This window comes from Chrysemys picta, chromosome 1 (assembly GCF_011386835.1).
Source record: "Chrysemys picta bellii isolate R12L10 chromosome 1, ASM1138683v2, whole genome shotgun sequence".
Lineage (NCBI taxonomy): Eukaryota > Metazoa > Chordata > Testudines > Emydidae > Chrysemys > Chrysemys picta.
The window spans coordinates 178,904,684-178,919,995 of NC_088791.1; the positions used below are offsets into that span (position 1 = coordinate 178,904,684).

At 39.6% G+C, this 15,312-nt stretch overlaps 1 protein-coding gene across 5 annotated transcripts in view; it reads left to right on the forward strand.

Moving 5' to 3' along the window:
- The window catches only part of LOC101945737 (multidrug resistance-associated protein 1-like), a 52,859-nt gene that overhangs the window by 18,095 nt on the left and 19,452 nt on the right, over nucleotides 1-15,312 (forward strand). For 3 of the 5 annotated variants that reach the window (XM_065575765.1, XM_065575777.1, XM_065575782.1), the window contains 8 exons: nucleotides 1,637-1,702; nucleotides 3,029-3,166; nucleotides 6,460-6,606; nucleotides 8,040-8,124; nucleotides 8,249-8,315; nucleotides 9,453-9,579; nucleotides 11,493-11,669; nucleotides 13,614-13,781. In XM_065575765.1, coding sequence (XP_065431837.1) covers nucleotides 1,637-1,702; nucleotides 3,029-3,166; nucleotides 6,460-6,606; nucleotides 8,040-8,124; nucleotides 8,249-8,315; nucleotides 9,453-9,579; nucleotides 11,493-11,669; nucleotides 13,614-13,781 — 975 coding nt within the window. The remainder of the gene's footprint in view (nucleotides 1-1,636; nucleotides 1,703-3,028; nucleotides 3,167-6,459; nucleotides 6,607-8,039; nucleotides 8,125-8,248; nucleotides 8,316-9,452; nucleotides 9,580-11,492; nucleotides 11,670-13,613; nucleotides 13,782-15,312) is intronic. The other 2 variants (XM_065575771.1, XM_065575773.1) reach the window with 2 other exon arrangements.

Genomic DNA, 15,312 nt, shown 5'->3' on the forward strand with positions numbered 1-15,312 from the left:
AATCATATGCCTAAAGATAAACACCACAAACCAGACACTCTGCTTACAGTGTGAAATACTGACAAGAAGAGTTAGTCACAGAAGTGAGTGTGCCAGTAAGTCAATACGTTTTAATTAATAATACACAGTTGATTTAGGCCCTAAATCTAGGTTTAATTAACAAAAAAGCTTTTACAAACCTTTCCATGATTACTATAATTAATTAAAGTGGGGATTGGGAAGTGGAATAAGTGACCTTCCTCAGCAGAGATGAAATGATCTGGCCATGGTCTGTAGTAAAAAGTGCAGGAGGGAAAGAGATCTTTCTGAGGATCTCACTTTCATGCTCTGACTCAGACCATCCCATTGAGGTGTGTGTGTGTGTGTGGGGGGGGGGGGGGCAGATTAGTCCCTCAATACTCAGAATAGGCTGCACGACCCACTCTGAAACCTGCCTTCACAACATCCTAACCTCCAGAACCCCTCTCTCTGGCTCCCTGATACCACAGCTCCATTGGCACTGTTTTATTATGGACTTCCCTTGGCCACAGCTGCCCAGGCTCCACAGAAAGAATAAAAACAGCCCAAATTATTATATTTTCCAAGGAAACTTTACAGGGCTATAAGGGAAGCTATTTGTATGCCCCAGCATACCCTGTTTCCAGCTGCTCATGCAGTGAGGGCCATGGACCTCTGGAGAGGTCTGGCCTATGTGTCTGTGAAAACAGTGCCACAGAAGCAGCTGACCTCCACCAGGAGGAAGGGGGAGGGCAGATTCTTACACAGAAGTTCCCCTCACCATACAGATCTTGTCAGTGATGTGAAGGGAGAAGGAGAAAGGTGAGGGAGAGTGCAGTGATCTTGGCCACTGTTTGCAACCCAAAGTGTTCTGCCTAAGTATCCTAATAACCAGAGAGTGAAAGATGTTAAGTGAAACTGACTAGCGTGTTTCCATTGTGCAAGTTGAGTGAAATGCACAATTAAATATAGCATAAATAGTAAGAAGAGAGGATTTTTTAAAAATTCAGTTTCTAATAATCAAAGCTGTTATCAGTAACAGAGGAAAGGAATTTATTCTTCAAAATATGCTTTTTAACCTAAGTATTCCTTCACATTTCACAAATCAGACTGGGCCAAATTCTGTTTGCTTTTGTCACAGAAATAGTTTCATCAGTTTTTTGGGACTACTTACATTTGGTCGGTGAGCAGGATTTTTTTTTTATAAATTATAGTTTAGATGTTTAAGCATTTTTAAGATTAATCTATTTTGTAATTCTAGAACACTGAGAACTGAAACTCTAATTATGAAGCTTTTAATTAGAATCTAAGAAATGCAGTTATTACTGTAATCATGCTGCAGGAAGTATTACAAAAAATCAAGATGATTTTTTTTTTTTTAAAGAAAAAGTGCTATTAGAGAGGACATACCCATCTTTTTATCATATAATGAATTATTTGATTGGGTATAATACATGTCAGATACCGAATGTGAAGTACATTTGACAATGTAAGGTGTACAGTATAACAAGTATTTTTTTCCAAGGGAGTCAATAATAGAGTAGTAGCAGTGTTCACTGTCTGACATATACAAAGTATGTTTGAATCGCTGATGTTTTTTAAAAAAATTGTAAGCATTGCTCTCTCTTTTTTAAACTAGAAAAGCCAAATGAAGAATACAGATCAACGAGTTAAGCTACTAAATGAAATCTTGCATGGAATAAAGGTAATACAAGCAGCTAATCAGTTTCATTGTTCTGCTTAATAAGATGAGCGACTAGGTTATTCAGAAAACTAGGGTTCTGTCACTGAACCTTTCAGCTGATAATGTAGGAAAGAAGAATTTAGGGGAAAATATGTTCTGTTATATAACTACTTAAAGTGGATTTTTAAAGCATTATTAATATAAGAGAGGTGATTATAAAATATAGATTACCCATGATATTTTGATCATGTTCTCTTGTTTTATTTTTTAATCAGCACAGATAGTTTGTCATTAGATGGTTGGAAATCTTCACTAAAACTTGAAGAACAAAATTGAGTTTTTCAAATTTGTTCTTGTTTCTGAAAATCTATTTGTCATTTATGCTTAAATTTTTAAATTTGGCCAGTGCTTCAAATTATTCACAGTTAATTTTACATTTTTCTGAAGTTTGTGGATTTCTAACCATAGACATTGGTGCTACTATAAAATGTATATAATACTTTATTTAAGATGTTACTTCTTGGTTGCAAGTAAGGTAGAGAATATTTTTATCATGAAAATGCTAGTATGATGGACTGGCAGCTATTTGCCAATACAAAGCCTGAGGCCTTTCCTTCCTTGAGCATTTTGTGTTCTTTTATCACCTTATATAGTATCTTTCATATAGATGGATCCCAAGAGTTTCTTTCCGGATTCTATGGGCACACTTGCGTCAAACTACTCACATAGCTAAAGGGTTAGGCCCTACTTGTATATGTAATTCCTCTGTCTGGTGTTCTGGACAATAGTAAAGGATGTTTTCAGGTGTCCTTAGGAGTCCTTTGGCCACACTTTAAATTTACTTCCTTATTAAATAAAAATATTGTCTGGGCACGAGATGATCAGTTTTACATGCTGTGCACCAGGAAAATGAAATAAGTGTGTGGCTTACCATACTGATACTTTCCCATATCAGTAAGTGATAGAAGAGGTTTACAATGAAGTCAGATGGTGGCACCTCTGTGGATAAATTTAATAAATTAAAATGTATAGGGGATGAATGCTGATAGTAGTAACCTGGAATAATAAGTAATCCACCAAAACAGGGGCACAGTGAAATGTATAGAGTTCAAGGTGGCTACACTATAGCATTCTTCATAACGAATCTCATTTTGGGTTATATTGGGTCTTGCTTGGACAATATTTTATTTGTAGAAGCTATCCACTGGAAAAAGCAAGTGTTGGATATTTACACTTTTGTATTGTTCAACATTTGCAGATAAATTTTTGGAATTTAAACTCATTTTAACAATCATGATCACTGCTGTTGATTTACTAAGATGTAATTTCCTGTTTATTTGTATTTAGATTCTTAAACTTTATGCATGGGAACCTTCATATCAGAAGAAGGTTGTGGAAATTCGAGAACATGAAATAGATGTTCTGAAGTCATCTGGGTACCTGACAACTTTCTCCATGCTAACTTTAACCTGTATTCCTTTTATGGTGCGTTACTTAACAATATCCATTTTTGTAGCTAGCTATCACTCTTACCGGAGTATCTGAGAGCCTCACAACCATTAATGAATTTATCACTACAATATCTCTGTGAGGTCAGGAAGTATTATTATAATACCCATTTAATATAGGGGAATTGAGGCATAGAGAGACTGAGACTTGCCAGAAGTCATATAGGAAACCTGTGGCAGTGCCAGGAATGAAATCCAGATCTCTTGAGTCAAGTCCAGTGTCTTATTCAGAAGACCTCCCTTCTGTAATGTAAACAGTCACACATTCGTTTTTAATAGAGGCAATTCTTGTTGATATCCCTATTAAGCATCTAAGACAAGTTTGCTTTTTTTCCATGCTCATATTTTAAAAGGGAAACAAAATTGGGGTGGAGGGGAAGAAAGAGGTACACATTCTAGTTCTTCTGAGAAGAATAACTTTCTGTGGGTGAAAAAAGATACCTTTCGTAGGAGTCAGTTAGAGACAACTTAAGCCTGGCTGTGCTGGATAATACACTTGAGAAGGACAGAAGATAAATTTCCCCCTCGCACTCCTTGAAGTTGATAGCATCTGTTAGAGGTTCCCCCATCAAACTCCCTACATATCAAATAAAGCTGCTCTCAATTATTCACAAAACTCACAATCTGTTTAGTTAGTTTCCACACCTAATATATAATATAGTGTAGCTATATTCAGAAGTCAGATAGGAATTTTTCTTCTTCCTCCTCCCAAGCCACATAGCTAGGGCCCTACCAAATTCACGGTCCATTTTGGTCAATTTCATGGTCATAGGATTTTAAAAATTGTAAATTTTAATAAGTTCAGCTATTTAAATCTGAAATTTTAGTGTTGTAATTGTAGGGGTCCTGACCCAAAAAAGGAATTTGGGAGGGCAGGGGGGTGTCGAAGGTTATTGCAGGGGTAGCGCTGCCTTCAGATCTGGGCAGCTGGAGAGCAGTGGTTGCTGGCCGGGAGCCCAGCTCTGAAAGCAGCTGCACAGAAGTAAGGATGACATGGTATGACACTTTTACTTCTGTGCTGCTGCCTGCAGAACTGGGCCCTCAGTCAGCAGCTGCCACTCTCCGGCCGCCCAGCTCTGAAGGCAGCAGCACAGAAGTAAGGGTGGCATGGTATGGTATTGTCACCATTACTTCTGCGCTGCTGCTGACAGGGAACTGCCTTCAGAGCTGGGCACCCAGCCAACAGCCACTGCTCTCCAGCCACCCAGATTTCACAGGGGAAGACTAGATTTCGTGGTCCACGACACATTTTTCATGGCCATGAATTTGGTAGGGCCCTACACATAACAAGTAATTGCTATAGTAAAGTACCAAAAATAGCATAAGTGAACACTTTTATTTCTGCAACACACCTGCTCCTCTGAGCTAAAGCCTGCATCTGCTGGAAAATTGGGGGACCATGTGTTAGTAGATTGAATTCATAACTGGGAGTCAGAAACTCATGGGTTAATTCCAATTTACTGTATGGATTTAGGCCAATCTTTTAACTCTTCTTTGCTAGTTTTCTCATTTGTAAAAGTGGGATACTGACGTTTATTTGTGTACTATAACTCACAACCATGTTATGATGCATGATTTGTAAAGTACTAAATAATAATTGCAGAAGTGCAACTGTTACTGCATAATACATTTGTGCATTTACCTCAGTAACATATTTCATCCCTTCCTAAATTCCTGCAGAAGAAAGAAAATGATACAATTTGATTACATAAGTAAACACTGTTGAAAAATTATGTGGTCATATGGTGACCAGCTCTGTTATCAATATGCCTTTCTGCTTTTTAAAGTTTGGAAGATATCTGCTTTTAATCCTTGTTTTTAACCACCTCCTCTCTCTTCCCTTCCCTTCCCTTCCCCTCTGCCACTGAACTGTAAGGTTCTGAATTTTAAGAAAATAAAACTGTTTAAAAAAAAAATAACAAAACTTCTAGCCAACTTCATCCCAACTCTGTTTCAGTGGAGTTACACTAGGGATGCATTTGGCCCTTCATACTTAATCACTTCAATACATAGGAGAAATTATGGGTCAGATCCTTATCTGGGATACGTCCTCTTTCGACGAACTAAAGTAGAGAAGTATTTTTTTCTCCTTTTTGTTATCTTTAACAAAACATAAGCCTTTAAAATATACCCATTTTGTGTGAAATGCACAGGTTAGTTAAAGTGACTCAGAGCACCCATGCAAAGCATACATGTCCAAATTTTTTGGTGATATATATTTGGCTGCAGCTTCATTGACTTCAGTGGCTTTGTCCATTTAAAGCTGCAGAGAATTTGGCCTTTATTAGAATGTCAGATGTGTTTAGGAATAGTAAAACCTAGGTGCTCCCTCATGACCATTTAATAAGGTAGACAGGGGGCTGAAACTAGAGCTGGTTGGGAATTTGTCGACTTAAGTATTTTTCTTCAGAAAGTGGTGATTCATGGAAACAAAAACTGTTCATGGGAGAGGATCAGTTTTGACACTTCTTGGGGAAAAAAATTGGAAAAATTTCAAAGTTGCCAGTTTCCAATTTTGACATTTTTGAAACAAAAAAGTCCTTTTCTTTAGTTCAAAATGACTTTTCATTTTGAAATGCAAGCTAATTTATAGTAAATACAATTTAAAAATGAAAATAGTCAAAATTGACACAAAATCAATTTTGATTATTTTCATTTTTAAATTGTATTTACTATAAATTAGCTTGTTTCATGTGCGCTGAATGGAATGTTTCCTCACACTGTCAGTCCATAAATATTTGAGATTGACTTTTTGTCCCAATTCAGGTCCAAAAATCAGTTTCCTGCCCAGTTCTAACTGAAACACCTTCATTTGTTGATATCAGTAGGCATGCAATTGCTTGTTAAAACGATAGTGCCAATATACTGTGGAAAACAAGCAGACAGTGAACTCTGTGTGGAACATGGGAATACAAGTACCAATCAACAAATGGAGACTATTGAGACCTTCACATAGACTAAAATCTAATGAAAATCCAATGGGAATATTATCTGTGTACAAACTTAATTATGAAATGGAATTTTATACCACAAAATATAAGAGCTTGTATTTAGTCTATAGACAGAAGTATGTTAGTTTTAATTCATGAATAGTAACACAGTTTATGTTTCAGTTTGCTTTAAGCTGTAGTCAACATCCAGCTCTTAACTGCTACCATCATATTTTTGTAGCAGGAATCATTGAAAAGTAAAACTAAGCAGGATGGGACAAGTAATGGAAAAATAATCACCTCATCTCCCCCCCCTCCCCTGCCTTTTTTTTTTTTAAAGGTCTCGTTGGCTACATTTGGAGTCTATTTTCTGCTGGATGAAGAGAATGTCCTAACTGCAACTAAAGTCTTTACATCTATCTCTTTGTTTAATATTTTGCGACTGCCTTTGTTTGATTTGCCAACAGTGATCTCTGCCGTAGCCCAGGTAAAACCTAAACCAAATATGAATATGTGTCAAAAAAGGATGACATTTATGGCCCTTTATTAATCTCCAGTGTCATGTGGTTTAATCTATTTGTAGATGAAGGTTAAACCACCTGATTATTTCTAGTTTTATTTTGTTGAAATTTTCATGTCTTTGTGGGGCGGGAGAGGCACTGGTGTTGGAGGGGGTTTCAGAGTATATTCTCTTTTGAAGTATGTTAACTTATTATAAGGAATGACCAGCAGATGGCATGAGTACCGTTCCTATTTCTACTTGTGCTCTATCTACTGTTTCTGTATGTAGCTCAGTTTCTTGTAAAGTGGCAAGGCCATTGTAAATAGATGCCCTCTCCATCCTGCTGTCAGACATGGGCAACAAATTATACTGAATCAGAGCTCAACCCTTCCTGGGGTTTGGTTTTATTAACCTAGAAATTAGCAGTATTATAACAAAATTGAGCTCAGTCTCCCCCAGCTTGACTGCTGCCTTAGGACTGCTCAGTTTATACGCTAAATGTTCTCTCTCTTCCAGAGAGCTAATCCACAAACAACCTGTCTCAGACTTTGTCTCCACTGACACAGAGGTGTTTTTTAAACCGAAAGATAACTAACGAGCATGGAAACAAGTCACTCGTAGTGTTTGCCACAAGGTAGCTAGTAGGTCAGCACTATACCCCAACCCCCAACCTGTGATTGACTTTGCTTAATTTACCTTAAATAAAACTAAAGTGCATTGTCTCCACTATGTTTTTCCAGTAGAATAATAGCTAAAGCACCCTTTTTTTTTTTTGGTCAGTGAAGACATAACCTTCATGAGTCAGCAGAGCCTACTTCTCACTGGGACATGAGCATCAATGTTGTCTAACAGTGTGTGGTGTTTCAAGTGAATACTGCTGTCAGCCTAAACCAGTGGTCTCCAAACTTTTCAGGGTTGCGCCCCTCCTTGCCCCTGTCCGTGTTCCTGCTGGAGCTGGGAGTGGGGCTGCAGCTTGGGCGGGGGAACATGGATGGGGTAAGGGGGCCGCAGCTGAGGTAGGGCTGGGAATGGAGCCCTGGCTGGGGTCAGGGCTGGGGCTGAGGTTAGGCATGGGGCCAAGGCTGGGAGTGGGGCTGGAGCAGATACGGGGGCAGAGCAGGGCTGGGTGGCCCTCCCTCCCTGTTCCCTGTGGGGGCTGGCCCAGGCCTCGCCATGCCCCCTGGAATGTTCCTCCTTGCCTCCCTACAGGGGTGCGCCCCACAGTTTGGGGACCACTGGCCTAAATCTTCAGCTACCTTTATGAACGTACATAAGGAAAACATTTTCTATTTAGTGCCAAGAACTTTATTGCCCATCTCAAAATAAATTAATAGACATGCTTCTTTATTGGTGTAATCTAGAATATATGAAGTATTGCTTAAAAACTCAAATAGCATAAATGTTTGTGCATTCTACAGACAAAGGTTTCTCTGGGTCGTTTAGAGGATTTTCTATATTCTGAAGACCTTGATCCTCAAGACATCGACACAAACTACAGTGGAAGTAAGCAGGGTTTTGTTGTTGTTGTTATTCAATGTCTGCAGGAACAAATTGATTAGCCAAATTGATAATATCAACTGAGAGGCTGCCTCTGTAACTTATTGTTGATTTCTCTTTATTGCAACAGATCATGCTGTGGGATTTATTGGTGCTTCTTTCCGATGGGAGAAGACTGGACCTTCAATCTTAAATAAGTAAGAATCAAGTCTTAGTAACTATGAACAAGAATCTGTACAGGCATCACATTCTGCCGGGCTGAGTTTACATAGCTTTTGGATAGATGATGACATTACAGTCTGCCTAGTGCAAGGTGCAGCATGTTGTGATGTCCCAGAACAGCAAGGTAGAAGACTGACTCCCCAGACCACAGTATTCCCCATTACTTAGGAAACAGAATAAACCCAGAACAGCGCATGCTTCCTAAGGTGCTGGCACTGCTATGTGACCAGGTGTGTAGGGGGAAGAGGGAGGCCAAGATTTTGCTCTGTCTCCATTCACTCACCTGCACAGGGACTGAACATAGAGCCCATACAGGGCCTGCTTCTCCTACCGCATTGCTACTTGTGATGCAGGTAGCCAGAACAGGGAAGTGAAGGCACAAGATGGCCCAGTACCTCTGTGTAGCTGCATGAGCTGGACCACTGAGTCTCCTGAAAGCATTTGTGAAAATAGCTACAAATCAAACAGGGTGTTTTTGTTTTTCTTTCTGAACTTACATGGTCTCTTACTGTTAATCTTGTACTGTGTGATGGCTTCCTACTGCACTGTTGCCCTGATTCTGCAATTGATAGTGTATGGTGACTTTTTAACACTCAGAGAGACACTACAGTCTCCTTAAGGCCAGGTTTTCAGGGCTCTAGAGCAGGGGTCGGCAACGTTTGGCACGCGGCTCGCCAGGGTAAGGACCCTGGCGGGCCGGGCCAGTTTATTTACCTGCTGATGCAGCAGGTTCGGCTGATCCAATGGGGGCGGCGAGAAGCGGTGCGGGCGAGGGATGTGCTGGCCGTGGCTTCCCGCCGCCCCCATTGGCCCGGGACGGCGAACCGTGGCGAGTGGGGACCGCGATCGGCCGAACCTGCCGCGTCAGCAAGTAAATAAACTGGCCCGGCCCGCCAGGGTGCTTACCCTGGCGAGCTGCGTGCCAAACGTTGCCGACCCCTGCTCTAGAGTATGCTCTAGTCACAGGTATCCAAACTGAAATATTCACCTCCTCAATCACAGTGGAGTAGGCTGTATTTTTGCCATTTAGTGTTCACTAAAGAGGATTCTACTCTATACAAGTACAGTGTTTATAGAGGATAACTGTTGTTTGTCTTCCTAAATGTTTCCAGTTTGAACATGACGATCTCGGAAGGCTCTTTAGTTGCTGTTGTGGGGCAGGTTGGATCTGGAAAGTCATCTCTCCTTTCTGCTATTCTTGGAGAAATGAACAAGTTTGAAGGAATAGTCCAAAGAAAAGTAAAGTTGATTTTATTTCTTGTGTTTGCAGTTACTGTTACAATATTACTGTTTTACAGAAGACGGTTTATTTGTGAATATAATAAAATATATTGACAATGGAAGCATTTCTTTTAGTAGGCTGACCATTGGATCCTTTGAAAAAACAACTGGGTGGCATTCATGTTGCTTGCCAAGTTAACTGATTCGCAGCCACCTACACTAAAACTAATATGATTTAGTCTTCATTTTTAGTAAATCTATAATTATTCATTGCAAAAATCCTTAGGATTAAGGTCATGCATCAAGCCTACACATCCTACAGAGGCTGGTTTAGAAGAGTGATACACAACCATAACTCATTTGGAGCAATGATATAGTTTTGCAGGAGACAGTCAGCCCTTTCACAATGGCTTACACATAGAAAGGAGAGAAACCATTTAAATGGGGGAAAGTGAGTTGTGGGCAGAGATGGAAGGAAGTTCATTCTGCCCCTCTCAATAATAACAGCTCCCTTGGCATAAACTTTTTCTGTGGTTGAACAGAGTGAGGGAAGTGTCCAAATGCCCATCACAATAAAATAGAATTTAAAGAGGCTTATATTAGGCTAAAATATCTATGCAGAAAGATAACCTCTCAATATAACCCACACTAATAATAATACTTATCATTCCAAACACTGTAAATAGATTAACCAATCACCATAATACTGATAAATGCAGAGTTGTCAAGTAACTCTTGAGTTTGTCACTTTGGAGTAAGATTAGAATTTGGTAGTCCTTTTCTTCCATTCCTATGTAAATCCGCTAGACCATATTGCCTTTCACTAATGTTTAAACAAGAGGGGTCTGAAGTCTCTTGCTAATTTACAGTAAGCGAATAAATTTAGTATATTTTAGTGGAAATCAAAAAAACAAAAAAGGGGGGGGCGGGCGCCTTCTTTGGGACAAGGAACTATATAGAGTATGCTACTGAAGAGTTAGTATGGATTCATTGGGTGGAGGATGATGTCAATGAATCTCATCATATTTCTTAATAAAAGTAATAGATTTTCATAGATTTATGCATTTAAGTCAGAAGGATCAACTATGATCATATAGTCAGGAGCTCTTAAAATCATCACTCCTGTCCCATAAAACCATATTAGTTTCTAGTGGTTGACATTTTTATCCAGCTGGATCATCAATGATACATAAAGACACTGTGTAACAAACCACAGGAGTGTCCACAATTAAGCAGTACTTCACCTTGTTATTCCAATTGAGCAATGCTTCAAAACTGGGTTTACTTAAAAAGTGCAAATTAAACCAAAACATAATCTTCCTGTATTTGCCACATTCTAAGTACAGGTCCAGTTTTGCTATCTTTATGTGCACTGAGTAATACCTTAGTATGCAAGACTCATAGACTCATAGACTTTAAGGTCAGAAGGGACCATTATGATCATCTAGTCTGACCTCCCGCATGATGCAGGCCACAAAGCCGTCCCAACCCCTTTCCCTTGACTCTGCTGTTGAAGTCCCCAAATCCTGTGGTTTAGAGACTTCAAGTAGCAGAGAATCCTCCAGCTAGCAACCCCTGCCCCATTCTGCGGAGGAAGGCGAAAAACCTCCAGGGCCTCTGCCAATCTACCCTGGAGGAAAATTCCTTCCCGACCCCGAGTCCAATGGCTCTCAGTGAGGTTACTCAATGAGTAAGATTTTACTCAATGCGTGTAAGGGTGATAGTATAGTGTGCACATGCCCTCATAACATGCACAGTATTTCAGCCAGTATCTTCAACAGCTTGGTCTGGATTCTAACAGTTTGACTATGCTAATATTTAGAAGTAATAACCAATTACTTTACTTTGAAATATAATTTGAACAGCAGATGCTATCCTACCACATGTAGAACTGTCCAAATGAGAGTATTTTGCCTTTTCTCTTTATTTAGGGTTCAGTGGCTTACGTTTCCCAGCAGGCCTGGATTCAGAATTCCATTTTGCAAGAAAATATTCTCTTTGGCTCAGGTCTGAACAGGCCATATTATGAGAGAGTTTTGGAAGCCTGCGCTCTACTACCAGATTTGGAGCAGTTACCAAATGGGGATCAAACAGAGATTGGAGAAAGGGTGAGAACTTGAAACATCACATGCAGTCACTCAGCTGAGCTCTAGTTCACAATATCTTCCAAATGCATTTAGTTTGCTAAGGCTATGTCTACACTACTTTTACGTCAGCAAAGCTTATGTCGCTTAGTGGTGTGAATATTCCACCCCCCTGAGTGACATAAGTTACGCCAGCATAAGCACTAGTGTGCACAGCACTATGTTGGCAGGAGAACTTCTGTCAACATAGCTACCGCCACACGTTGGGGGTGGATTAATTATGTTGACGGGCGAGATCTCTCCCATCAGCATAGAGCGGCTACATGAGAGATCTTACAGCTGCGCCACTGTAACTTCTCTAGTGTAGACGTAGCTTAATTGACATCAAACATGAAAACTACTGGAAAGGCCTAACTCTGCCCCAAATGAAGTCAGTGGGAACAGACTTAGGCCAATGCTGGTTGCTTCTGAAAACCCCCCTTCTCCATCTCTATTTTGTTTTGGATTTTGGTATTCATTCCATGATCTACCTTGTTTGCCTGGATATGTTGCTGGAAAAATTGTCAGATACCACTTAATCTTTTAATTTTAATTGTTTTAGCTCCCTAAAAAAAGTAAAACAAAAAACTCCAAACAAACTTTATGACACTGACTTTAAAAAATGATAGAGTAATTATTGTTATTGTAACTGTTACTCTGCTAATTATTTCCAGTGATTCCGTCTTATAAAGGATACAAATATTTCTATAAAAAGCTTTGTACAATTAGGTAATTATTAAAAAAAAATCACTAAGCTGATCCCCCTTTGTATGTCAGCTCTGTCCTCTTTCGGAGCTCTGGGTTGTAATATAACTTGCATAGAAAATGCTGGGAGATCAGAGAGCAGGAGTCAGAAACTTATCAGGGATAAAGTTTGTTTCTAATGTCAGCCACCTTAATCTGGTTAACTGGGACATTTAGCATGTTAAACAAAAACTGGTTAAGTGTATGCATTTTATATCTGCAGGTTTCCTTGAAGGCTTAGTGGTCGAAACTGAGGCATGCTAATACATTTCTGCACCCTCTTATGAAACTATTTCTATTTCTCCTGTATTTATCTCAATCCTGACTATTTTTACAAAAATGTTTTTGATCTTTTGGAAGATAGAGAAGGAAGAAATTATCATAACGGTGCCATCTTATTGTATTAGATAAACACACTCTTCATAGAAGCAGTACAATAATTACAGTATTTTTGCCTGTAACATATGGTAGTAAGAACTACAGGGTTGGGAAGTACACTTAGTCCAGGACCTCTTATCTTTTTTCTAGGTAAAATACATGAAGCTATTACAGGACTAGTATCAAGCTGGAGAGAGTTTCCCTTATCCATAATGTTGCTTTCCTCTCTCTACCCGTTTTCCCAAATTGTGCACAAACACGCAGATACTTCACCTATCACAGATCACTCTTGTTTTTTCAAAGGTTACATATGTTTGTCAGAAAGGAGATGTACTGTATAAAATACATCCATATCCTTTTCTAGTTCTAAGCTTAGGAGTTTGCTAGAGCTGCTGTATGGAAGTTAGCGAAGGAACCAGAATGGAAAAGCGTAAATGTAAACTCTTTCAAATAAAGCTAAGTGGACATTTGTAAAACTGTAAGGTGATTTATAGCCACTTCTAAAAAGTTCCTCTTTTGAAGTAAAGCTGTGTCCGTACTTTCATGCTCTACGTTTGACATACAACAGCAGTTTTAAGCTGTAAACAATTACTTTTAACCCTATAACCTTGAAGAAGAATGGAAAATAAATTATATACATATATTAAAACTACCATAAATATGTTTCATATGTGGTATCTCCTCTTGAAGTGATTTACACAGTCTATTTTCACTTAGTGGTGTAGTGTAACTGATAGGAGCTAGACATGCTGGTTCAGAATGACAGTAAATCACGTGTCTCTCTTTTGACTGCTTTTCTTTTCCTAGGGAGTGAATATAAGTGTGGGGCAGAAGCAGAGGGTAAGTCTGGCTAGAGCTGTTTACAGCAATGCTGACCTTTATCTTCTGGATGACCCCTTGTCTGCTGTAGATGTACATGTTGGAAAGCATCTTTTCGAGAAGCTGATTGGGCCCTCAGGGCTCTTAAAAAACAAGGTAAAGAAATCAGTCTTCACATAGTACAACGGGCCAATTGAAAATCTTCAATCGTGTCTGAGTGGGCTTGTTATATATGGTAAAGAGAGGGAGCACCTTGTTAAATAAGAAGCCCTGCTGATTGTGCTATTTGAATCATATCAAGCAGTCTTATGAACACAGACACAGTCAACACTTAACCTGGGCTGATCTGGAAGTCTCAAAGGGTACAACTACACTGCAATAAAAAACCTGTGGCACCGAGTTTCAGCGTCCGGGCAACTGACTCAGGCTCGCGGGTCTCAGGGCTAAAAAGCACAGTGTAGATGTTTGCGCTTGGGCTGGAGCCCAGGCTCTGAGACCCATCTTCCTTGTGGGGTTTCGGGGCCTGGCCTCCAGCCTGAGCCCGAATGTCTTCACTTCAGTTTTTAGCCCCATGAGCCGAGTCAGCTGACTGGCCAATGAGGGCCTTTTATTGCAGTACAGATGTACCCATACAGTCACAGAGAGTCATATAATATTTGGGCTTCCAGCTTGGCCCTTGCTTGTTAGCTGGCCAAGATTTTAGGAATGCTGTGGGTTCTATCTGTGAGGAGGGAGGAAGGGCCTTGTGGTCACTATTGATCCTTCACCTGGCTGAAAGGAGGACCTAAGGTTCACAGATTCTGAGACCAGAAGGAGCCACTGCGATCATCGAGTTGTCCTGCATCACACACAGGCCATAGAACTTCCCCAAATAATTCCTTTTTGAATTACAGCATATCTTTTTAAAAAACTGCTTGTGATGGAGAATCCACCACAACCCTTGGAAAGTTGTTCCAATGGTTAGTTACATCCCCACCTGCCCCCCTTAAAAACTTGCACCTTATTTCTAGTTTGAATTTGTCTAGATTCAACTTCCAAATTTACTTGATAGGAAGTTGCATCTACTGTGAGTGGCAAAAAGGTTTTCTGATGACCAAAGGAATCCCTGAGGAAGAGTGGACAGGTGACAGAGTTTTCTCATTTAAAATTTGTTAAAGATTCAAGTATCTTGGTGAAAAGTAAATTTCCACAATATTACTGATTTATGCAGATTATTTACTGCTAGCTGCTACCTATGGAATTCATGGATTGGTGGAAGTGGAGAGGTTTCTTTTTACTTCCCTCTTACCCTCCTCTTCTTCACCTGCTTTATTGGTAATAAACACCTGAAAAAGGAGGTTCCAGTACTGAAAACACTAGTAGTGACAGATGCCTAAACAGGGCTGCTATCAACATAGATATGGTACTAGGTTGTTAGAGGGACTCTTACTGAGAAACTCGAGCTTTCATGATCTTCTGTTATCATTAAGAATGAGCACATTCCTAATTCTATTTTTATTTGTAAGGCTAATATAACATGCCTTAAGAACCACATGTTTAACAGCAGCATAATAATGTGTAATTTGATAATAAGTGTATTGTAGTATGTAACAATGGTAACAATTTCTTCAAATCTAGTTGGTTGCTTTAAAGAGGTAGCTAGATAAATTCCTAAGACAATTCCATATGCAACTCTCCTTTTTAAAAA